This window comes from Gossypium arboreum, chromosome 10 (assembly GCF_025698485.1).
Source record: "Gossypium arboreum isolate Shixiya-1 chromosome 10, ASM2569848v2, whole genome shotgun sequence".
Classification (NCBI taxonomy): Eukaryota; Viridiplantae; Streptophyta; class Magnoliopsida; order Malvales; family Malvaceae; genus Gossypium; species Gossypium arboreum.
The window spans coordinates 91,726,394-91,752,971 of NC_069079.1; the positions used below are offsets into that span (position 1 = coordinate 91,726,394).

General features: G+C 41.0%; 1 protein-coding gene across 1 annotated transcript; it reads right to left on the reverse strand.

Annotated features, from left to right (window-relative positions):
• Nucleotides 1-21,245: 21,245 nt before the first annotated feature.
• Nucleotides 21,246-23,943, reverse strand: LOC108487938 (uncharacterized). Its single transcript, XM_017792272.1, has 5 exons — nt 23,829-23,943; nt 23,467-23,718; nt 22,769-23,379; nt 21,542-22,642; nt 21,246-21,338 (listed from the first exon to the last, which is right to left on the reverse strand). The coding sequence occupies exons 1-5, from the start codon at nt 23,941-23,943 to the stop codon at nt 21,246-21,248; spliced, it is 2,172 nt and encodes a 723-aa protein (XP_017647761.1).
• Nucleotides 23,944-26,578: the final 2,635 nt, after the last annotated feature.

The window sequence follows — 26,578 nt, forward strand, 5'->3', positions numbered from 1 at the left end:
TCGAGGACAACATCTTAGCATATCCTCAAGTATCTGAATTATCTGCTCGGATTGACCATCGGTTTGGGGGTGAAAGGCGGTGCTGAAATGCAACTTGGTACCCAAAGCTTCTTGCAACTTTTTCCAAAATCGCGAGGTAAATCTCGGATCTCTATCCGACACGATGGAAATAGGCACCCCGTGTAATCTCACAATCTGAGAAACGTACAATTCAGCTAATTTGTCCATTGAAAAGTCCGACGACGGGGACAAAGTGGGCCGACTTAGTCAATCGATCTACCACGACCCAAACCGCATCCTTCTTACTTGTCGACAATGGCGGTCCGGATACAAAGTCCATTGTGACTCGATCCCATTTCCACTCGGTATCGTGATTGGTCAAGTAATCTCAAGGCACCGATGTTCCGCTTTCACTTGTTGACATATTAAACATCTCAAACAAAGTCGGAGATGTCTCGCTTCATACCATGCCACCAAAACCGACGCGTTTCAAATCATTGTACATCTTCATACTCCCGGGTGGATTGCCATTCGGCTACAATGGGCTTCATTGAATTATCGAAATGAGTTCAATTCTTTGGGGCACACAGACGACTTTTGAACCTCAAACAATCGTCATCGTCGATTTGAAACTCGAGTCCTTGTTCGAACACACGCAGCCGCTTTTGCAACCAACTCGTCGTCGACTTTTCGAGCTTCTCGAATTTGGTGTGTCAATAATGGTTTGGCTTTCAATTCAGCCACTAACACATTGTCGGATCGGACGGACAAGTGCACATTCATCGTCAAAGTGAATAACGACTTACGACTCAAGGCATCTGCAACCACATTCGCCTTTCCCGGGTGATAGTCAATGATCACTCATAATCCTTTAATACTCGAGCCAACGCTTTGTCGCAGATTTAAGTCTCTTTGGGTCATCAAATATTTGAGACTTTTGTGATCCGAGTATACATGGCACCTTTCACCAAATAAGTAATGTCGCCAAATCTTCAAGGCGAATACGATGGCGGCCAATTCGAGATCATGAGTCGGATAATTTTTCTCATGTGGCTTTAATTGCCTCGACGATAGGCCACAACTCGACCTTCTTGCATTAATACGCAACCTAACCCAAGTAGAGAGGCATCGCTATAGATGACAAACTCTTTGCCGGACTCGGGTTGCACTAGAATTGGGGCTTCAGTCAAATAAGTTTTCAGTTGATCGAAACTTTTTGGCATTTCTCAATCCATTCGAACTTAACATCCTTTTGGAGTAAGCCGTCATCGGCGTGGCTATCGTTGAGAAGCCTTTACAAATCGTCGGTAATAACCAAGCAAGCCTCAAAAGCTCGAACCTCAATAATATTTCTGAGGCTTCCAATTAAGTATGGCTGAAATTTTATTCGGTCGACTCGAATACCCGATGCAGATACCACATGACCCAAGAAGCTAACCTCTCTTAACCGTAACTCACACTTGCTGAACTTAGCATATAATTGCTTATCCCGTAAAATTTGCAAGACTAACCGCGGTGTTCAAGATGTTCGGTCTCATTTCTTGAATAGACCAAGATGTCATCAATGAACACGACTACGAATCGATCCAAATATGGTCTAAAGATCCGATTCATTAAATCCATAAATATCTGTAGGGCATTAGTGAGCCCAAACGGCATCACTAGGAACTCATAGTGACCATATCTTGTTCGAAGGCGGTCTTGGGTACATCCGAATCTCGGATTCGCAATTGATAATAGCCCGATCTCAAATCTATTTTCGAGAACACCGAGGCTCCTTCAATTGATCGAACAAGTCATCGATACGTGGTAACGGATATTTGTTCTTTATCGTCGCTTTATTAAGTCGACGATAGTCGATGCACGTACCGCATGGTTCCATCCTTCTTTTCACAAACAACACCGGCGCACCCTAAGGCGAGAAACTCGGCGAGCAAAACCTCTATCCACCAATTCTTGCAACCGAGCTTTCAACTCCTTTAATTCCGTTGGTGCCATACGATACGGAGCTATCGAAATTGAGTGGTACCGGTACCAATTCGATGCCAAATTCTATTTCCCGAATAGGTGGTAAACCCGGCAATTCTTCGGGGAAAACATCCAGGTATTCACAAACCACGGGCACAGATTCGGGTTTCTTTTCTGATTCCTTGTCATCGAGCACGTACGCAAGGTACACTTCGCACCCTTTTCTTACATATTTCTGGGCCAACATCGCTGATATTACAGCTGGCAACTCCATTAAGTCCGTAGACTCAACCCGAATTATTTCATTATTCGCGCACCTCAAATCGATAGTCTTGCTCTTGCAATTTACAACCGCATCGTGCATGGTCAACCAATCCAAACCAAGAATAACGTCGAACTCATCGAACGGCAAAAGCATCAAGTCCGCCGGAAAACAAGAACCTCGAAACACTAGGGGACTTTTCTTGCACACTTTGTTGACAAGCACGTAATGACCCAAGGGGTTTGACACCCGAATTACAAACTCAGTAGACTCAATGGGCAAAGTCTTACTGGATGCTAAGGTTTCACATATATATGAATGAGTAGAACCAGGGTCAATCAAAGCAATCACATTTGTATTGAAAAGAGTGAAAGTACCGGTAATAACATCTGGAGAGGCAGCATCCTCCGCGTGCGCGTATGGCATAAGTCCTAGCAGGAGCACGAGCCTCAGATCTGATGGTAGCATCTCTAGATCCTCTCTGACCGCCACTGACATTGCCCATATTTCTAGGTGGCCTACCTCGAGCAGTGGTAGCACCCGGGTTTGCACTCTGACTTACATTCTGTTCATGCATCCTCGGGCAATCCTTCATAAAGTGGTCGGCCGATCCACACTTATAGCAAGAGCGATCACGAAACCAACAGCTCCCCGAATGCCATTTGCCACAATGTGGACACTCCGCCCTCTCTCGGCGATCATTTCCACCACCGGCGATCGAGGTGACTCGTGTGGTCACAGGGGGTCGATCGCGTCCTGGTCTAGAAAAGCCCGAAATGCCTCTAGACCGGCTCACATCGTCTCGAAATCTCTTCGATGCTTGTTGAAGAGACTTTCCGAGGACCTCTTCGAATTCTCCAGTTCCCACATCACTTTTTGTTTCTCCTTTCTAAGCTCTTGACTTTACAAGCTCGCTCAACAAGTACTACGAACTCTCGTATCTCGAGGATGCCAACAAACATCCTTATATCATCATTCAGCCCATCCTCGAAGCGTTTACACATAATAGCCGGACGAAATGCATTCTCGCTGCATCGCTAAGCCTCACAAATTTTCGTTCAGAGTCGGTAACTAACATCGAACCTTGCTTAAGATCAAGGAATTCCCTCCGCTTTTGGTCGATGAATCTCGATCGATATACTTTTTTGAACTCGGTTTGAAAGAATTCCCAAGTCACTTGCTCTCTAGGCACCACAAGTCGAGTCCTCCACCAATAGTAGGCGGACTCGCATAGCGAGGAGATGGTACACTTTAAGCACTCATCGGGTGTACAGGATAGCTCATCAAGCACTTTCGGATAGTGTTATCTAACCAAAATTCAGCTCGCTTCGGCATCATCATCATCCGTAGCCTTAAATTCAGTGGCCCCATGTTTTGAATCCTATCGATCGGAGGCTTACTTGACCTTATTTGGTCAATCACCGGAGGTATTGTAGGTTGGGGTTGCATTTGTCGGGAATGGAGGTTGTGGAACAGTAGTGTTGGTTCGAATGTATTGATTAAACCATTCGTTCATCACACTATAAAAGGCTTGCCTAGCCTCGTCATTAGGATTGCTGGCCATAGGTTGAGAGTCCGCCGGTGGGAGCAGGCGCCACACTCTCCACATCATCAGCTATCGCTCGGTTGGGATCGGGATCCATTGCTATAAACAAACACAAAGTCAAATTGTCGAAATCACCACACTATCGATTCATCATTTAATGGCATGTATAGCTAGACCCCAAACACATCACGGTAGTCCTAGAATCGACTAAACCGTGGCTCGATACCAATAAAATTGTAACACCCTGAACCCGAGACCATCGCCGATTGTCGGACACGAGGGTTAACAAGCCAAGTTCACTTGTTTTGCCCATCCATTTGACATTTCCAGTCAGGCTGGAAAACTGCGTCACTGTCGCCTTAAAAATCATATCTCGAGTTTCAAAACTCGGAAACTGGTTTTGTAAATTTTCCCTGAATTTATACTCATATATCCATCCATGGATTTATTTCTAGAATTTTTGGTCGGGCCAATTGGTACAGTTTATTAGTTAAAGTCACCCATGTTACAGGGATCGACTGCTCTGACCTTCTCACGGTATAACTTGAATATCTCTCTGTACAGGGGTTTAATGCTGGTGCCGTTTGTTTCTAATGAAACTAGACTCAAAATGGAATCTGTACATATACGGTATGTCTCCTAATTATTTTTGGAAAATTTATAGTAAATTTTTACTGTTGCGACAGGGAACCCAGAAACCGTTCTGGCCCTGTCTCACAATAGCTTTAATATCTCTTAACATGTAACTCCTATGACCATTTCGTTTCTTCCATATGAAAATAGACTCATCAAGGTTCATTTACATAGCTTATTCACTATTTAATTCCATTCCTACGAATTTTGGTGATTTTTCACATTCACGTCACTGCAGCTGGCAGCATCTGTTTTTAAGGTAGGTCTTACCTATTTGGTAGTCTCCATGAACCAACTAGTCTTGCCATACATAGGTTCATATATGATCATTTTAACCATGCCAATGGCTGATCATATGACCAACATTCCCATTTCCAAGCCATAGCCACATCATGACACCAAATATATACATACAAACCACAATTAGTCTAAGTCGATACTTCACTTTTACGAGCCATTTTCGCATGGCCGTATATATATACATCACAACATATTCAACCAACAAGGGTAGTCCTATACATGCCATTTCAAAGTTCAACCAAAATTTATACCAAAATAGAGGCGTGGATAGTGTGGATGACTTCGACTTTATTGATCCCGAATCCGATTGCTATCGAGCGAAATCTATAAAACAGAGAGCCAAAGTAACGGGTAAGCATTTTTTATGCTTAGTAAGTCTCAAGGAATATAATCAGCTCTAATTACAGCAATACATTCACATAGCCAAATGCATCATTTCATTAATACACATTCTTACTTCACACTTCATCATTATATACTTTCACAAAGTATCAATCAATTCAATAACTGAAATTCATTAGTCGATTGAGCGAATGTTGCTCAAACATGTCGACTTTCCAATGCACATATAACGTACCTTATCCTTTGGGCTTTTCGAGTGTACTAATTGAATTCATTACAGCAACCAACACTCACCTCCAGCCCAAGATTCTTGAATATAACCGGATATAATCACGTGCACAAATGCCTTGGTCTTAGCCCGGATAGAATAACTCGCATACGAATGCCTTGGTCTTAGCCGGATATAGCCACTAGCACAATTGCCTTTGGTCTTAACCCGGATATAATTTCAGATTAATTGTCTTGGGGCTTAGCCCGGATATCATTCAATTTCTCATGTACACATACATCAATAATCATTGGACATACATATTTCATTTTCATTACTAAGGCTCAAAACACAAATATAATCACAAGCATATTCGCCTTGGGACTTAGCCGGGTAGAATTCAAATGCTCATACATACATAATCAATAATCAATACACATCCATACTTTATTTCACATAACTCAAGTAGGGTCACTTCTTGAGGACTTACCTCGGATGTTGTCGAACGGCTTTTTCGGCTATTCGATCACCTTTTCCTTCCCTTGTCCAATTGTGGCCCTCTTAGCTCTTGAGCTAATTCAAACAAATTCAATTTATTAAAACCTCATTGTGCTTGCTTATGGCGAATATGACAAGGAGTTTAAATGGTCATATGGCCACTCTTTAGCTTGAATACACAATGGTCATGCACATTTTATACTACATCAAGCAATTCAATACAATTTATTTGAGCATCAAGGAAAAGCTAAGGCCTTCAATAGGCTACCTAAGGCCGAATATTCATGTACATGTTGAGGTCAATTTTGCACTTAATACCTCACAAAACAGCATGCATTTTACTAGTTAATGCTTTGCACATTGTGGCCCAAAACTTATAATATAGCATCAAGCACTTATATGTGTGCTAGGCGAATTGTGCTTGCAATTTCACAAGCATTCTTCCACATCTTCTTCTTTAAACCAATATATTCATCACTTACTTCATAGCCAAAACATCATGTGCAAACATATATATACAATATGAGCATGGCGAATTTCAAGGTGTCCATAGCCATCCAAAATACAAATTTTAACTAACATGCAAGAAGCATGAACCATGCTCATGAATGCATCATGGCGAATATGACAATCATGCTCCATTCAACTTCAATCATGGTTAAACACAAAAGAAAACTCAAAATCTTACTCAAGAGTAGACAATCCATCATTGCATGCATCATCATCAAGCTTCACACTTAGCATGCAATGGCTTTATCACCATAACAACTTTGGCCAAATACCATTTCCATGGCATAACAAGGATTTGGGCCATGGCTAACATGCACATCAAATTAGCAACCAAACCATGCATGAAACTCCCAACACAACCTCATACATACCTTAATCTTGATGCAAACTTAGCCAAATCTCCTTCTAGATCTCTTCTAAACAAAGGAAGTGAAGCAAAAATTCCTTCTTCCTCTTAGTATTTTCGGCCAAAAAGGGAGAGAGCAAGCATGAACAAAATTTTTTTGTTTTCTCTTCTTGGTTGCACGGCAATGGGGGGGGGATGCTACTCTCTCACACACATTTTTTTTTTCTTTTCTCACCCATGCTTAGTTGTTTATTATTTCTAACATCATCCATTAGTAAAACATGTTGGGAACATGTTCCCTTGCCCATAACCTTGTCATGGTCGGCCACTCCTCCTTAGAAAGGGGATTATTTGACATGCAACTCCACCTTTTTGTTAACATGTACTAACAAGCCATTTAAAATTAGCCTATCATATTTCACCATGTTTCACTTTGATCCCTATTTAATAATTTCTCATACAAATGGGTAAAATTAGAGAATGAAATTTTCTACATATGCATGCACACACATAGTAAGCATAGAATATAACAATTAATTATTTTTATGACTCGGTTTAGTGGTCCCGAAACCACATCCCGGCTAGGGTCTATTTTGGGCTGTCACAGGGGTCCTAACTTCTGCCACCTCATATTTGGTCTTCCTGTTCAAGCCTTCACTTATCCCATTCACTCCTTGGTCAGTATGATTGGGGAGTGGGTTTCCTGCTACATTGGGCGTGGCTGGGTCATCAAATCTCACAATCCCCACCTTAATGAGTCTTTCAACTACTTTCTTGAACGCAGTGCAATTCTCGATTGAGTGCCCGGTAATTCCCGTGTGGTATTCACATTGGGCGTTTGTGTCATCCCATTTGGGATACGGGGGCTGCAGTGGCTCTAGGTAAAAAGGGGATACTACATGAGCGTTGAACAGGTTCTGGTACAACTCCCTATATGTCATGGGTATAGGGGTGAATTGTGGCCTTTCTGTGTTCTTTCTCTAATTGGATTCTTGTCTTACAGAGCTTTGTTGATTGGTAGTCACCGTTTTGGGTTGATTCACGGTAATTGACTTGGGCTGCCCCTTGTTGAATGTGCTCGTGTTGTTCACTTCATTGTCCCTTTTCCTTGGGGCTGACTTTCTGGTACTCTCTCCCGATTCTATTTTGCCGCTCCTTATAGCATTCTCGATCATTTCCCCAATCATTACTATGTCGGAGAAGCTTTTTGTGGCACTTCCTAGCATATGGGTGATAAAAGGGGCTTTTAAGGTGTTGATAAAGAGCATTGTCGTCTCCTTTTCTAGAAGTGGCGGCTGAACTTGTATGGCCACCTCTCTCCACCTTTGTGCATACTGTCTGAAGCTTTCATTTGACTTTTTTTCCATATTCTGGAGAGTGATTCTGTCAGGGGTCATGTCGTCATATGATTGTATTGCTTCATAAAAGCCTGAGCCAGGTCCTTCCATGAGTTAATCTTGGTTCGACTCAATTGATTATACCACTTAGACGCTGCTCCAACCAGACTATCTTGAAAGCAGTGGATTAGTAGTTGGTTATTGTTAACATATCCCGTCATTCGCCTGCAGAACATGGTGATGTGGGCTTCAGGGCAACTTGTTCCATTGTATTTCTCGAATTCAGGCATTTTGAATTTAGGGGGGAGGACTAAATCTAGGACCAAACTCAGATCCTTGGCATCAATCCCTTGATGATGATTCGCGCTCTCCATGGCTTTGAATTTTTCCTTGAGCCATCTGCAATGTTCTTCCAATTGTTTTTGCGAATCCATCCTCACCTTTTTCTCTTCAGCAGTTTCATCCAAGTCGGGAACGGGCAGATAGTTCGGGTTGTTGACAAAGTTAGAGGCTGAGCCGGCTTGAAAGTTCATCGGAATTGAAGCTCCAGCCTGAATTTGCTGGGGTATGATTGTGACTGATGGTTTTTTTTGGTTAATCTTGGGCTTCATCGATACATGCGTCGGAGTAAAGCCAGGGGGGTATTGGAGATCTTCATTCGTTTCCTCAACTTGGTCTATGGGGTCCTTTCCCTTATCCATTCCTCCCAACAACAATTTGGATAGCTGGGACATCATTTCTCTCTGGGACTCCATCATTTGCTCTTTCATCTCTCGTTGAATCTTGGCTAGCTGCTCTTCCATCTGAGACTGCATTTGTTCTTGCATGTCCTTTTGCATTTGCTCCAATTTCTCGAGTCTCTTATCCATTGATTTTTTTCTTGTACCGTAGGAGTGCGTAGTTGGTTGGTTTTCATTAGTTTCCAGGTTACTGAAATAATTTTTAATTAATTAATTAGAAAACTCTTATGGCCTTTAATGCATAATGATATGATGTCATACAAATGCATGAATGTAACGGAGGCATCAATTTTGATTCAATTGCCCTTAGAAAATTTCACTCGAAAATAAAATCTTTTACATAAAGTCGAATTACAAATAAAATTTCGCTCTAACACTTAAAGTCCTAATTTTTCTAAGCAACGAGGCCAGCTCTTGTCCGCGATCGACTCAACTCATACTTCACGCTTAGTATGTCCGCTTGAACCACTAAAGTTTGTAAGTAGTCGCTACCTCCGAATTTGGGTTATGGCTTCCCCATAAGGTAATCTCTTTCGACTTGGTCATGCGCATGGTGAAGTCGCTCTTTCCAACGATCCTCGTTTGCCTCGGCGGATCCGCATCTCACAGTTCTGCAGTGGTGCCTCTAACTCTCCTATTCTTCCTTTCATCTCTTCTATCTGGCTCAAGCTTGGCTCTATTGCGGTGTTGCGGTTTCGGTACTGATGCAGAGACTTCTCGAGTTCTGCCACTCTAGCCCTTAGTTCACCTCGCTCGTTTCTGCTATTCGACAGACTCTTCTCCAAATCTTCGTTTCGTGCCTGAGCTTCTCGAAATTTACTTTCCCACCGATCGGTATTGGCTTTTTCTTCTCAAATTTCGTGGCGCCATTGTTCGGAATTCTTACCTAAACCCGCAGTCCTCATAGATAGGCGCAGCTTCTTGTAGTCTGTCTTCAAGCTGTTTAGGTCTTCTTCGGCCTTAGTTTTTCCTTTTCTCTATTTCTCAGCCTCTGACCTCTAAACATCAGCGTCTAACCTTAGATGCATCTTCTCTTCTTTTAACTGTTCGATCTTCTTCCTGAGCTCCGAACTCTTCTTTTAGAAATCTTGCCTTATAATTTCCAATTCTGATGGGCAATTTGTAATTGTTCCCCGATAGGTCGAGCATTCTCCAAGCTTGGCCTAAGAATATTATCATTAATCCTCTTCCTAAATCACTCGCTATACTCGGGCGTTACTATGGAACCGAAGACTAACCTCTTCATCCAACAAGTTTGCTTCCAAGCATCGGATAACTCCCGAACGCTCTTCTTATAATGAGCACATTTAAATGAGAATTCACTCTGAGCAAGCCCATAGGTCGTGGGTACAAATTGCCTCGACTTATATTGCCTCAAGGCTAACAGTGGAGTATACCCGGTAGCTCCCCAAATTCCTAACAATGGCACCCAATCGAAGTTACCACATCGGTACATGATCTCGTCAGGAACCATCCAATAAGCTCTCCACTCGATATCCCCCTCCTTAAGGTTTTGAAGAATGTCCATCCACTTCTCCTCTGTATAGCTGCTTCTTCTTTCAATGGGAAATAACCCTCGGAGAAGACTTGATAGGAAACTTTGTCTACCTTCGAAAAGTGCCCGTGGAACCATGCCATCAATAATTGTGCACATCCAATGAATCGCCCCTTGCCTGTCTTCCTACATGAGCTCAAAGATCTGAACGTTTCTGCCAATATTGCCGGTATCAGTGTGATTCCCTTTTCAAGGCGATCAAACAAGTCAATGACCGCCTCGTCCACGTGCCTCAAAGCCTTAGGAAAGATCACTAATCCGTAGATGCTTAAGGCAAATATATCAACCCTCTTTCTTTCATCTGGATGTGTCAAGATCAAATCTCACAAATTCTCCCAAGGGATACATTTGCTATCTCCATTTTGCTGAATCCGAGTAATGACCCAAGGCTCGCTCATCCCAGAAATGCTCATCAGATTCTTCACGAAAGTCTGACTACTAAAAACCCAAGCATAAGTCTTCCGGACCTGAATTTTGGGACACCTTAGCAAAGTAGTGTATTCCTCCATGGTAGGTACCAAATCCACTTCTCCAAAAGTGAAACACTTGTACGCAGAATTCCAAAACTGCACCAAGGCTCGAAACAAATTCTTATCCACTCTAATGTCTAGCAGGTAGGATACGTCACCATAATTTTGGTAAAATAATTGCTTGATTCCTTCATTCCAACTAGCCCAAATGTCTCTCAACTCTTGCAGCTCGTTCTGTACTACATTGACGCGAGTGAAATCTTGCAACTCTGATGTATACCTTTCTGCCAAGCTATCCCCTCTCTCCGATTGTAGCCTCTCCAACCATGCACGAACAGCCGCATTATCCTTGACTTTACTAAGAAATTCATTCTCCATGTCAAATTTTCTAACTTAGTAATTGAATACCGATTAACGCCTCCTTTAGTATGCAATGTTATGCAAAGAAGACAAAACCAAACAAAACACCGGTTAGTGTTAAATAATAGCAATAGAATGCAAGCACATAAACGATAATTATGACGCATATAGAGGTAAGTACTAAGGCTAGACGCGGCCTCATCCAAGGATGGTTCCTAAGGTTTACTATATGTGGTTTAGTTCTAGAGATAAGGTACCCGAACCAGCAGATTCCTCAATCCTCACCCATTATAGGCTCATATAGATCGAGTTCGGTTCTTGGGGATACATTTCCCTATGACCATGCTGAGATGAAAATCTCACGGAATCATAGGTACGGATGTACCTCGGAAGCAATCCACTATCTCATGCGGAGGTGAAAACCTCACGAAAGCGTAGTTTCTTACTCCCACTTAGAAGGTGTGACCACGGTGGTCATGCAATGAAATGCAGTGCTTTTTTACAAGACCCAGACTAAAACAATCACACAATCAAATGCAATCGAAAGATACATGTTTTTTTTTTAAAATGAATTTTTGATTTTCGACAAAAGGACAGTAAATAATTGATTTTTATGGCTCGACTCTCAAAGTCCCCAGTGGAGTCGCCAAGCTGTCGAAACCATTCCTTGATTTAAAAATTTTAAAATTTTAAAAAAGGGGTAATCGACTTTTAAAAAACAAATACATGGAGTCGCCACCGATCTTTTGTTTTAGTGTGATCGAATCACCTAAAAATTTGGTTATTTTAATAAAACATTTATGATTTACTAAAACAACAATTTTGGTCTACAAAAATTTTAGAAAACGGGCTCGGGAGTCGGTTATGCATGAGGAAGGATTAGCACCCTCACTACGCCCAAAATTGGTACCAAATCGATTAAATATTGTCCTTATGTCTAAAATTAAAAATGATTTTGAAATGTGGCTTTTTTTAATAAAAGTTGAATAACCCGAGTTAATCGTCAAAAATTTTCTTGTTTCGATGTCCGGAAATTTATAATTCAAAAATCACGAAAGGGTGCTCAACTATTTAGTCCAACGAAAAATCGAAACCCAGCACAGTAGGGCACGATTCTTTGAATTCCCAAACATTGATCATTGCCCCACTTTGGAAAATACGTGTGAAATCCCGGAGAGATATTTGATTATTTCGGTCAAACGGGAGATTGCAACCCAGCACGATAGGGCACTATTCCCCGAACTGCCCAAACATCAAACACTTCTTTCATTTTAAAGGTTTTTTAGAAAACGTGGATGAAACTTCAAAGGGATCTTCGATTGCTTAGAATAAATGAAAAAGCGCAACCCAACACGATAGGGCACGATTCTCAAATATCCAATCATTGAACATCCTTTGTTTTAAAAGGTTTTTAATAAGCATGGGTGAAAACCTAAAGGAATATTCGATTGTTTTTGAGCAAACGAGAAATCACAACCCAGCACGATAAGGTATGATTCTCGAATCATCAAACACCGAGTATTGCCTTTATTTGCGAAAAATCTTATTTCGAGGTAACAACATGTCATACCCGGTAAGTTAGGGCACCACACCTCGTATCTCCAAAAATAAACATTTTTTTTAAACTCACATTGTGATTAAAAGGAATATTCCATTTTTAGGTTAAATAAAAAGAATCGAAATCCAGTAAGTTCGGGTACGATTATCTCGAATTACCTAATACGGAATATTACTTTTATGAAAGAATTGTTTTAATATATCGAGAAAGAAAAATAACGTGATTTATAGTAAAACATAAAAGCAAATTATAATATTAATGTGAATAATAACATAATAGGTGCGACAGTGTCAAAAACGATAATATGAGTAATTATAAAAGATGAAGTAATAGCAAGACTAGTAATATGTAAATATAAACAAATGCATGAGGAAAATGAAATGATCGAAGACATAAGCAAATTAACGAATAAATAAAAATGAATAAAACATGGAACAATAAAATGGCAATGACAATGATAATAATAATAATAATAATAATAATAATAATAATAATAATAATATAACGTAGAAAATAATGATAATAATATATGAATTTAAAAAAATATATATATATATATATACATACATATACCAAAGACATATTCATAATAATAGTATTGAATATTAAAAGTATATATATAATAGAGACAAAAATATATGCATAATGTAGTATTGAAAGTATTTACATGGGATAATGTATAAAAAACATATGAATAATGTGATATTAAAATATATACATAAAAATATAATATATATATATAATATACATAATATAATATTAAAATATATATAATACATACACATTAGAAATAATAATAATAATGTTACAAAACAATTATTAATAATACTTCATAAATATATACATATATATATATATGTTAAAAATAAGTACATATTAATATTAAGATGATGATAATATTAAAATAACCATTAATAACTTTACATATAAATATATACACATATAAGTATGATAATGATAATTATAATACTAATACTAATAATAAATACAATAATAGTAGTAAAAATAAACACATTAATAATCATGAAAATAATGTGTACATGAAAAAAATAATGATATGATAAAAAACGATACAATATAATAATAATGTAAAGAAAATAAAATAATAATATTTATAATAAAAGAAAATAAAAGAGTGTATTTAAAAGCATATATATAATATCATTTGAACTAATATTAAAAATTAAAGTAGCAAAGATAATATAAAAATCAACTTAAATTAAAAAAGAGACTAAATTCGAATTAAAAACGAAGTTTTGGGGCAAATTTAAAAGAAAAAAGAAAAGAAAAGGGCCTATTTAAATGCGCGTGAAACAACAGAGGGCTTAAAGTGCAATAACCCCCTTTATAAAATGCACAGCATCAGCTAGGATTAAATTGAAAATTGCGACAAATTTTGGTGCCAAATTAAAAATAAAAAATAATTTAATTGCAAAGTAATAAAAAGCGGAGGGGCTAAACACGTAAATAGCCCCTCCAATGAAAACACGCGGATCCTGAAGTTGGAGGGGGTCGGGTCGCGGGTCGGCCATGGGTTAAGAGCCAACACGACGTCGTTTTAGCATTAGTCGCTTAAACCCAAAACGACGTCGTTTTGATGGGGCTATATAAGTCAAAATTCCTAAAAAAAAAACTCATTTTTCTCATTTCAAAAAAAAAAAAACTAACCCCTTTCTCTCAAACTCTCTCAAGGACTTCTCCCTCCGACCAAACTCCGGCTCTGTCCGCCGCCATCCGCCGCCGCCGGCCACCGTGCACGATGGCCGAAAATTTCAAAAAGGTTTTTTTTTCTTATATTTCTTATATATATACCTTGATATATTTTAATACATGAATGAGAAGAGATAGATTCGAATAATAAAATAAAAAAGAAAAGAAAAAAACCTTAAGCCGGTTTGCACTTCTTCTTTTTTTGATGGCTTTGTTATTATCTTCTTTTTTTGTATTGCTTGTTGTTTTTTTTTTTAAGAAAAATCTTCAGAGAGATTACACTTTTTTTTCAATCTCTTTTTTTTTTTGATAAAAAACCCCTTCTTTTTACAATATTCTTGTTTTGTACCCAAAAAATCCGGATTTCGGCTTTGTAGCGAAATACCATGGATTTGCTACCTATTTCCTTGTTTTCTTGCTTCTTTTCGCCCCTTTTTTTTTTTCTTCTTTTGACTTTTGCGGTGTAAGTGGAGCAAGTGGAGGTGGCTAGGTTTTTTTTTTCTTTTTTTTTACTGAAAATTAGTTAAGGTTGTGGGCTAATTGGGCTTTTAGGGTTTTTATATTTGGGCTGTAATTGGGTATTGTATTTATTTATTTGGTTTATTGGGCCCCGGGCAAAATTTGGGCCTTACAGCTACCCCTCTTTGCTCATTGTCGTGTAACGAGAATGGAGCAAAGACTATAAAAAGGACCAAATTTGCTCGGTCTGGTTAAATCTCAGGATCTTGCTCCTCATCTTCCCTAAAGGTATTCTGATGTCTTCAGGAGTGTCAAATTTGCTATCTTCAAATTACTTCTTGAAAACTCAGGAACACCGATCTGTCATTTTCAATATGCTCTCTACCGCTACAGAGACGCCAAATCTGTTATCTTCGATCTGCTCTCTGCTGCTATAGAGACGCCCAATCTGTTATCTTCGATCTGTTCTATGCCGCTACAGAGATGCCAAATTATCTTCGATCTGCTCTCCGCCGCTACAGAGACGCCAAATTTGTTATCTTCGATCTACTCTCCGTCGCTACAGAGACGCCAAATCTGTTATCTTCGATCTGCTCTCTGCTGCTACAGAGATGCCAAATCTGTTTTCTTCGATCTGTTCTCCGCCGCTACAGAGATGCCAAATCATCTTCGACCTGCTCTCCGCCGCTACAGAGACGCCAAATCTGTTATCTTCAATCTGCTCTCCGCCGCTACAGAGACGCCAAATTTGTTATCTTCGATCTGCTCTCTACCACTACAGAGACGCTAAATCTGTTATCTTCGATCTGTTCTCCACCGCTACAGAGATGCCAAATCATCTTCGATCTGCTCTTCGCCGCTACAGAGACGCCAAATCTGTTATCTTCGATCTGCTCTCTGCCACTACAGAGACGCCAAATCTGTTATCTTTGATCTGCTCTCTGCCACTACAGAGACGCCAAATCTGTTATCTTCGATCTGCTCTCTGCCGCTACAGAGACGCCAAATCTGCTATCTTCGATCTGCTCTCCGCCGCTACAGAGACGCCAAATCTGTTATCTTTGATATGCTCTCCGCCGCTACAAAGACGCCAAATCTGTTATCTTCGATCTGCTCTCCGCCGCTACAGAGATGCCAAATCTATTATCCTTTTCAAGGAAGGTCAGATCTACTATGCTTTAGCATGTTACTCTACTATTTAGGGGATAAAGGCACATCGATCTTCATTGTCCCTTGAAGGACTTAACCTGTATAATGCATATGAGTTCATGCCTAATGATTAGGATGCCATGACTCGAATGAGCCAAATGCTTCTAACAAAATGAATGATTACGAATGTATAAATATCATGAGAGTGGTTTCTTTTTAAATGTTTAAGGTATCATTGCTAATAGTTCATCCGGGTTCTATCATCGATGCACTATCGTGTCTTCCTGCTTTGTCGTTATCTTTGATAGAAGATTCAAAGAAATAGTCACAACTTGGACTATTCTTTCTCCAATGTTTCCCGCTTTTGAGTCTGGTTAATTCTGCCTAGTGGCCCTGCTTCAGGTCCTAGTACTATTTAGAAACTTTCTAGAGTAATATGCGTAACCTCTTTTATGTGAATGTTATAAGTCCAAAAATCGTGATTTCAACAAAAAAATGCTCGAAAGAGATTATCATAAGGGACAAGATAGAATTTTATTGAGCAAAACTTAAAGTGAATACATTAAACAGGACAACAAATCTGGTAAGGCTCAAAATAAAATGAGGAAAAGGTGCCCCAGATATCGCAGCACGAGCTTCACTATTCTAGTTTCTCAAAGGCTCATTCGAATCAAATGTGTGTTCAGGAGACCCCGCATCTTTTGTTGCTGCTCCAAGGTGTAACATTCTTCTGTCTTGCTAATTTCGGGAGGATAAGACTATCATATGCCCCATATTCAAAATTTGAGCTGCCCGTTTTCGGGTTTTCAACTCAAAGGCCCTTTTGGTTCCAAAGTGCCCTTTGCGGGTTTTCACCTTTGCCTTTTTTTTCTTTTTTTCTTTTTTTGCAAATTCAGAGCGCCCTTTGCAGGTTTTCACTTTGGCCGCCCTTTCTTCAGGTGAAATACTTCTTGACCAAATCTGAGTTTACAGGATTGGGCAAGTTTCTACCGTCCATCTCAGCTAGAATCAATGCTCCTCTAGAGAAAGCTTTCTTCACCACGTAAGGCCCTTCCCAATTAGGCATCCATTTCCCTCGAAAGTCCTTCTGTATGGGAAGGATCTTTTTCAAAACCAAGTCTCTCTCGTGGAATTCTCTAGGGAGAACCTTTTTGTCATAAGCCCGCATCATTCGCTTTTGGTACATCTGACTATGACGGATAGCTCTTAACCTCTTTTCCTCAATTAGGTTCAATTGATCATATCGAGACTGGATCCATTCAGCTTCTTCTAACTTTAACTCTGACAACACTCGAAGAGACGGGATCTCGACTTCGATTGGCAACACCACTTCCATTCCGTAGACCAAAGAGAAAGGGGTTGCCCCAGTTGAAGTTCTGACTGACGTTCAATAAGCAAAGAGGGCAAATGGTAACTTCTCATGCCAGTCTCTTAGGTTTCGGTCATCTTCCCCACAATTTTCTTAATGTTTTTATTGGCCGCTTCCACTGCCCCATTCATCTTTGGGCGATATGGTGACGAGTTGTGATGTCTGATCTTGAATTGACTGCAGACTTCCGCTATCGTACTATTGTTCAAGTTTAATGCATTGTTAGATATAATCCTTTATGGCATTCCATATCGACATATAATCTCCTTTTTCAGAAACTTGCTCACTGTCGACTTTGTCACACTAGCATACGAAGAGGCTTCTACCCATTTGGTGAAGTACTCGATAACTGCAAAGATGAACCGATGCCCATTGGAAGCTTTCGGCGATATTGGTCTAATCACATCCATGCCCCACATAGAGAATGGCCATGGAGAAACCATGACATGCAGCGGTGAAAGAGGCACATGAATTTTGTCTCCGTAGATTTGACACTTATGACATCTCTTAGCGTAATTGACATAGTCTCCTTCCATGGTGGACCAATAGTACCCGAATCTCATAATTTGCCTGGCCATTGTAAAGCCATTAGCATGTGTCCCACAGACGCCTTCATGGACTTCTTCCAAGATTTTCTTAGCCTCTACAGAATCTACACATCTTAGTAGCACTTGATCCTTCCTTCTTTTGTATAAGATATCTCCATCTAAAACATAGTCGATGGCCAATCTTCTTAGCGTTCTTTTGTCATTCTCGCTTGCCTGGTCCGGGTATTCACGATTCTTCATGTATTGCAATATATCGTGATACCAAGGGTGATCATCTGTCTCTTCATCTTCTTCAATATTATAACAGTGGGCTGGAGTTTCATAAATACTCATCCGGATGGGTTTGACATCTTCTTGTTTGTTCACCTTGATCATGGAGGCTAAGGTAGCCAAAGCATCAGCCATCTGATTTTCATCTCGTGGAAGGTAGTGGAAGGTGATGTCATCAAACTCTTTAACCAATTCCAGGACCAGCTTCCAATAATCGATTAACTTGAGGTCTCTGGTCTCCCATTCTCCCTTGAGTTGATAAATCACTAGCGCAGAATCTCCATACACCTCAGCACTTTAATCTTGCATTCTATAACTGCACGAAATCCCATGATACACGCCTCGTATTCCGCCATGTTCTTCATACAATCAAAATCCAATTTACTAGTGAATGGATAATGATCTCCATTTGGGGATACCAAGACGGCCCCGATTCTATTGCCCACAGCATTTGACGCCCCATCGAAGTTCAATTTCCAAGGAAGTTCTTCCAGGGCACCTTCTTCAATGGTAGCAACACACATTAGGTCTTCATTCGGGAAGTCAAAGTTCAAAGGCTCGTAGTCTTCCAAGGCTCTACTGGCCAGAAAATCTGCTATTGCACTTCCTTTTACTGCTTTCTGGTTTATATAGACTATGTCGAATTCAGAAAGTAGAATCTACCATCGGGCCATCCTTCCATTCAAAGCTGTTGACTCCATCATGTACTTTAAGGGGTCCAATTTTGAGATAAGCCAAGTGGTGTGATATAACATATACTGCCTCAGTCTTCGGGTTGTCCAAATTAGGGCACAACACAACTTCTTTATCAGTGGGTACCTTACCTCACATTCTGTGAACTTTTTACTGAGATAGTAAATAGCTTTTTCTTTCCTCCCCGACTCGTCATACTGACCCAATACGCATCCCATGGAGTTCTCAAATACTGCCAAATATAGTATCAACGGCTTATCGGGGTTAGGTGGCATCAGCACCGGGGCATTGGATAAATACTGTTTGACCTTGTCGAAAGCCCTTTGGCATTCTTCATTCATTCACCTGGGTTATGTTTCTTGAGGAGGCGAAAGATAGGGTCACATTTCTCGGTCAGTTGTGAAATGAACCGAGCAATGTAATTTGATCTTCCTAGAAAGCCTCGAACTTCTTTCTAAGTGCACGGCGGAGATAGCTCTTGTATGGCTTTAACTTTGTCTGGATCAATCTCGATCCCTTTCTCACTAACCACGAATCCGAGCAACTTTCCAGACTTGGCTCCAAAAGTACATTTGGCGGGGTTGAGTTTTAGCTGAAACTTCCTCAACCTCAAGAACAATTTCCCCAGGACTTGTATGTGCTCCTTCTCTGTTCGAGACTTAGCTATCAAGTCATCAACATAGACCTCGATTTCTTTATGCATCATGTCGTGAAAAAGGGTTACCATGGCTCTTTGATAAGTTGCCCCTGCATTCTTCAGTCCAAACGGCATCACCTTGTAGCAGAACGTGCCCCACATAGTTACAAATGCGGTTTTCTCCATATCTTCAGGATGCATCTTAATTTGGTTATATCCCGAAAAATCGTCCATGAATGAAAACAATGAGTGTCCCGCCGTGTTGTCCACTAGGGTGTCGATATGAGGTAGTGGGAAATTGTCTTTTGGGCTGGCTTTAATCAAATCTCTGTAGTCCACACACATTTGCACTTTTCCATCTTTCTTAGGGACAGGGACGATGTTGGCTACCCAATCTGAGTATTTTACCACCTTCAAGAATCCAGCATCAAACTGCTTTCGAACTTCTTCCTTTATTTTTAGCAAGACGTCGGGCCTCGTTCTTCAGAGTTTTTGCTGAACAGGCTTACACTCTTCTTTTATGAGAAGTCAGTGCACCACGATGTCAGTGTCCAACCCGGGCATATCTTGGTATGACCATGCAAAGACATCTTTGAATTCTTGAAGTAATTCAATGAGGTCTCACTTCATCTCCGCGGTGATACATGTTCCGATCTTCACCTCTTGTCCTTCTCCTAAACTCACAATTTCGACTGATTCTTTATGAGGTAGGATTTGTTTCTCGTCTTGTTCTACCATCTTCAACAAATCATGAGATAGGTTACAGCCTTGGCCATCTTCAAAATCCTAAGAATCATCCATACACACATCTTGCTCGAAAAGAAATTTTGAGTCGCTAGCAGTGTCACTCGTATCATTAATATCTGGGGACCTGTTATGAGGACGAAGGCAGATACAAAGAATCAAAAGAATTCGAAACATTTATTTACGTGATATGATTATGAATGACGAATGAAAGAATATTTAGAAGAATGTTTCAAGAATAAAAGAATTCAAAAGTATTCATTTGTATGGTTATGAATGGAATTGAAAGGACGAGATAACATTTGCTCAAAAAATGATAATAACCGTGCATTTTATTGAAATGTCGTTTTTAAACATCGGCCTATTTCATAAAAGATTCTTATTACTCCTAGGCCTAGAGCAATAAGTGTGTTTTGGACATTACTCTGAATCCGTTCTAAAAGCTACAGGAATCTCTTCCGCAGTCCAGTTGTCCAGAACACTTCCAGGCTTGCAGAGACAAATGCCCGACAAATTCTCTCTTCTGGTCTCCTCTTCGCATATGACGTTGATGTCCAAGCTTTCCAGCCTTTCTTCTATAGCTCCCGTCATTGGTGTATTTCTCTCGGGATGAATAATTCCCCCGGACACAAATGTTTTCGATATATGGGGGAATGTCATTGGTTCCCACTTGATTTCCTTCCCCGTTAATCGAGCTCTTCTTCTTTCTTGCTTCTTTTCTAGCTCCCTTCTCTTTTGTTTTGCATCCGGCTTAAATCCTAAATCGAAGCGGTCTCTCTTGTCTTTCGGCATTGACGTTTTAACCCTTCCTTGCATATGTTTCCCAAGTCCTCTTCCGGGTAGGGCCCCTCTTCCGATCATCAGCTGGAGGCTCATCCTCGTGGTTTTGGACAATTTTGGCACCAGAATTTTGCCTCCCTCGGCGATGAACATCGCATTAACAAATTCCAAAGATCGAAATGAGCATTCGATTGCTTCGTCATCTGTCTCCAAATAGGGTGCATTATTGCTCACAGTTGCAATAATATCCTCCTCAGCCTTGATCGTTATCAATCTCCCTTCTGATACTAGCTTCAATTTCTGATGCAAGGAGGAAGGCACTGCCCCAGCCGAATGTATCCAGGGCCTTCCCAACAAGCAATTATATGAGGGCTTGATGTCCATTACGAGGAAATCCACCTCATATGTGTTTGGCCCAATCTGAAGAGGTACCTCGATTCTGCCCATCACCTTTCTCTCCGTGCCATCAAATGCTTTTACGATGTTCTGGCACTCCTTCATGTGAGAGCTGTCTATAGGTAATCTATTCAACGTGGTTAAAGGCAGGACGTTCAAAGCCAACCCATTGTCAATCAGTACACTTGGCAGCGTGTACCCTTTACAGCGCGTGGTGATATGCAAAGCTTTAGTCGACCCCATGCCCCCGTGTGGTATCTCATCGTCATTAAAGAAGATATAATTATCGGCACTTATGTTGTTCACCAAATGGTCCAGCTTGTTAACGGAGATGTCATTGGCAACGTATGTCTCGTTTAAGACCCTCATTAGCGCGCTACGATGAACTTCCGAGCTTAGAAGTAAGGCCAACACCGAAATACGGGCTGGTTGTTTACGTAGCTGTTCCACCATGCTGTATTCGCTATGCTTTAGGAATTTTAAAAACTCCTTGGCCTCCTCTTCGTTAACTGGCTTTTTAATAGGTTTGGTTGCTTTTCCCTTCATTTCCTCAACCACCTGGGCTTTTCCTTTTGTGGGCTGCACCTCCACATTCGCCGTATCGTAATGCCTCCCGCTACGTGTATAGAAACCCTTGCATTGGTCCCCTCTTGAAGCGTCAACCAGGCTCTCCTTTCCCGGCATCATCACATTGCAATCATAATTCCATGGGACCTTTTTGCCGTCTTTGTAAGGGAAAACTGCAGGTCTTTGGATTATGACCCACGGTGGCATTTGTACTCCGGCTTCATTATTTTTGGGTCTCGAAATGATCACCACGGGATAGTTAGGCGTTCGATTTTGTACCGTCGATTCTCCCTCCGATGCACATATATCTCCCTCTACGGGGTTTTCAGTCTCTTCATAGAATTCAATTTCTTTATTGTTCATCATGTTTTGTACTAGGGCTTTGAACTCCACCCAATCTTGGATTTCATGCCCCACCTTGTCGTGAAACTCACAGTAGTTTCTCTGTTCTTTGGATTCTTCCCTCGAGTCCAACACAATCAATCCTCTCTTGGCCATCTCCTTCCATACCTGCCTCAACGGGGTCCTGACTTCTGCCACCTCATATTTGGTCTTCCTGTTCAAGCCTTCACTTATCCCATTCACTCCTTGGTCGGTATGATTGGGGAGTGGGTTTCCTGCTACATTGGCCGTGGCTGGGTCATCAAATCTCACAATCCCCACCTTAATGAGTCTTTCAACTACTTTCTTGAACGCAGTGCAATTCTCGATTGAGTGCCCGGTAATTCCCGTGTGGTATTCACATTGGGTGTTTGTGTCATACCATTTGGGATATAGGGGCTACAGTGGCTCTAGGTAAAAAGGGGATACTACATGAGCGTTGAACAGGTTCTGGTACAACTCCCTATACATCATAGGTATAGGGGTGAATTGTGGCCTTTCTGTGTTCTTTCTCGAATTGGATTCTTGTCTTACAGAGCTTTGTTGATTGGTAGTCACCGTTTTGGGTTGATTCATGGTAATTGACTTGGACTGCCCCTTGTTGAATGTGCTCGTGTTGTTCACTTCATTGTCCCTTTTCCTTGGGGCTGACTTTCTGGTACTCTCTCCCAATTCTATTTTGCCGCTCCTTACAGCATTCTCGATCATTTCCCCCGTCATTACTATGTCGGAGAAGCTTTTTGTGGCACTTCCTAGCATATGGGTGATAAAAGGGGCTTTCAAGGTGTTGATAAAGAGCATTGTCGCCTCCTTTTCTAGAAGTGACGGCTGAACTTGTATGGCCACCTCTCTCCACCTTTGTGCATACTGTCTGAAGCTTTCATTTGACTTTTTTTCCATATTCTGGAGAGTGATTCTGTCAGGGGTCATGTCCGTCACATGATTGTATTGCTTCATAAAGGCCTGAGCTAGGTCCTTCCATGAGTTAATCTTGGCTCGACTCAGTTGATTATACCACTTAGACGCCGCTCCAACCAGACTATCTTGAAAGCAGTGGATTAGTAGCTGGTCATTGTTAACATATCCCGTCATTCGCCTACAGAACATGGTGATGTGGGCTTCAGGGCAACTTGTTCCATTGTATTTCTCGAATTCAGGCATTTTGAATTTAGGGGGGAGGACTAAATCTAGGACCAAACTCAGATCCTTGGCATCAATCCCTTGATGATGATCCGCGCTCTCCATGGCTTTGAATTTTTCCTCGAGCCATCTACAACGTTCTTCCAATTGTTTTTGCGAATCCATCCTTACCTTTTCCTCTTCAGCAGTTTCATCCAAGTCGAGAACAGACAGATAGTTCGGGTTGTTGACAAAGTTAGAGCCTGAGCCAGCTTAAAAGTTCATCGGAATTGAAGCTCCAGCCTGAACTTGCTGGGGTATGATTGTGACCGATGGTTTTTGTAGGTTAATCTTGGGCTTCATCGATACATGCGTTGGAGTAAAGCCAGGGGGTATTGAAGATCTTCATTTGTTTTCTCAACTTGGTCCATGGGGTCCTTTCCCTTATCCATTCCTCCCAACAGCAATTTGGATAACTGGGACATCATTTCTCTCTAGGACTCCATCATTTGCTCCTTCATCTCTCGTTGAATCTTGGCTAGCTGCTCTTCCATCTGAGACTGTATTTGTTCTTGCATGTCCTTTTGCATTTGCTCCAATTTCTCGAGTCTCTTATCCATTGATTTTTTTCTTGTACCGTAGGAGTGCGTAGTTGGTTGGTTTTCGTTAGTTTCCAGGTTACTGAAATAATTTTTAATTAATTAATTAGAAAACTCTTATGGCCTTTAATGCATAATGATATGATGTCATACAAATGCATGAATGTAACGGAGGCATCAATTTTGATTCAATTGCCCTTAGAAAATTTCACTCGAAAATAAAATCTTTTACATAAAGTCGAATTACAAATAAAATTTCGCTCTAACACTTAAAGTCCTAATTTTTCTAAGCAACGAGGCCAGCTCTTGTCCGCGATCTGACTCCAACTCATACTTCACGCTTAGTATGTCTGCTTGAACCACTAAAGTTTGTAAGTAGTCTGCTACCTCCCGAATTTGGGTTATGGCTTCCCCCATAAGGTAATCTCTGTTTCTGACTTGGTCATGCGCATGGTGAAGCTGCTCTTTCCAACGATCCTCGTTTGCCTCGAAAAACTGGATCCGTATCTCACAGTTCTGCAGTGATGCCTCTAACTCTCCTATTCTTCCTTTCATCTCTTCTATCTGGCTCAAGCTTGGCTCTATTGCGGTGTTGCGGTTTCGGTACTGATGCAGAGACTTCTCGAGTTCTGCCACTCTAGCCCTTAGTTCACCTCGCTCGTTTCTGCTATTCGACAGACTCTTCTACAAATTTTCGTTTCGTGCCTGAGCTTCTCGAAATTTACTTTCCCACCGATCGGTATTGGCTTTTTCTTCTCAAATTTCGTGGCGCCATTGTTCGGAAGTCTTACCTAAACCCGCAGTCCTCATAGATAGGTGCAGCTTCTTGTAGTCTATCTTCAAGCTGTTTAGGTCTTCTTCGGCCTTAGTTTTTCCTTTTCTCCATTTCTCAGCCTCTGACCTCTAAACATCAGCGTCTAACCTTAGATGCATCTTCTCTTCTTCTAACTGTTCGATCTTCTTCTTGAGCTCCGAACTCTTCTTCTCGAAATCTTGCCTTATAATTTCCAGTTCTGATGGGGCGATTTGTAATTGTTCCCCGATAGGTCGAGCATTCTCCAAGCTTGGCCTAGGAATATTATCATTAATCCTCTTCCTAAACCACTCGCTATACTCGGGCGTTAATATAGAACCGACGACTAACCTCTTCATCCAACAAGTTTGCTTCCAAGCATCGGATAACTCCCGAACTCTCTTCTTATAATGAGCACATTTAAATGAGAATTCACTCTGAGCAAGCCCATAGGTCGTGGGTACAAATTGCCTCGACTTATATTGCCTCAAGGCTAACAGTGGAGTATACCCGGTAGCTCCCCAAATTCCTAACAATGGCACCCAATCGAAGTTACCACATCAGTACATGATCTCATCAGGAACCATCCAATAAGCTCTCCACTCGATATCCCCCTCCTTGAGGTTCTGAAGAATGTCCATCCACTTCTCCTCTGAGATATCCTCTCTCCTCTGTATAGCTGCTTCTTCTTTCAATGGGAAATAACCCTCGGAGAAGACTCAATAGGAAACTTTGTCTACCTTCCAAAAGTTCCCGTGGAACCATGCCATCAATAATTGTGCACATCCAATGAAACGCCCCTTGCCTGTCTTCCTACATGAGCTCAAAGATCTGAACGTTTCTGCCAATATTGCCAGTATCGGTGTGATTCCCTTTTCAAGGCGATCAAACAAGTCAATGACCACCTCGTCCACGTGCCTCAAAGCCTTAGGAAAGATCACTAATCCGTAGATGCTTAAGGTAAATATATCAACCCTCTTTCTTTCATCTGGATGTGTCAAGATCAAATTTCGCAAATTCTCCCAAGGGATACATTTGCTATCTCCTTTTTTCTGAATCTGAGTAATGACCCAAGGCTCGCTCATCCCAGAAATGCTCATCAGTTTCTTCACGAAAGTCTGACTACTAAAAACCCGAGCATAAGTCTTCCGGACCTAAAATTTGGGACACCTGAGCAAAGTAGTGTATTCGTCCATGGTAGGTACCAAATCTACTTCTCCAAGAGTGAAACACTTGTACGCAGAATTCCAAAACTGCACCAAGGCTCGAAACAAATTCTTATCCACTCTAATGTCTAGCAGGTAGGATACGTCATCATAATTTTGGTAAAACAATTGCTTGATTCCTTCATTCCAACTAGCCCAAATGTCTCTCAACTCTTGCAGCTCGTTCTGTACTACATTGACGTGAGTGAAATCTTGCAACTTCGATGCATACCCTTCTACCAAGCTATCCCCTCTCTCCGATTGCAGCCTCTCCGGCCATGCACGAACAGCCGCATTATCCTCGACTTTACTAAGAAATTCATTCTCCATGTCAAATTTTCTAACTTAGTAATTGAATACGGATTAACGCCTCCTTTAGTATGCAATGTTATGCAAAGAAGACAAAACCAAACAAAACACCGGTTAGTGTCAAATAATAGCGATAGAATGCAAGCACATAAACGATAATTATGACGCATATAGGGGTAAGTACTAAGGCTAGACGCGGCTTCATCCAAGGATGGTT

Coding starts and splice junctions, on each gene's coding strand:
- LOC108487938 (XM_017792272.1), bottom strand. CDS start 23,943: ATGATGTCCCAGTTATCCAAATTGCTGTTGGGAGGAATGGATAAGGGA. Junction 22,643..22,768: donor AGAACCTGTTCAACGCTCAT/GTAGTATCCCCT, acceptor ACTGCGTTCAAG/AAAGTAGTTGAAAGACTCAT. Junction 21,339..21,541: donor ACAATGGGTTGGCTTTGAAC/GTCCTGCCTTTA, acceptor CTTGTTGGGAAG/GCCCTGGATACATTCGGCTG.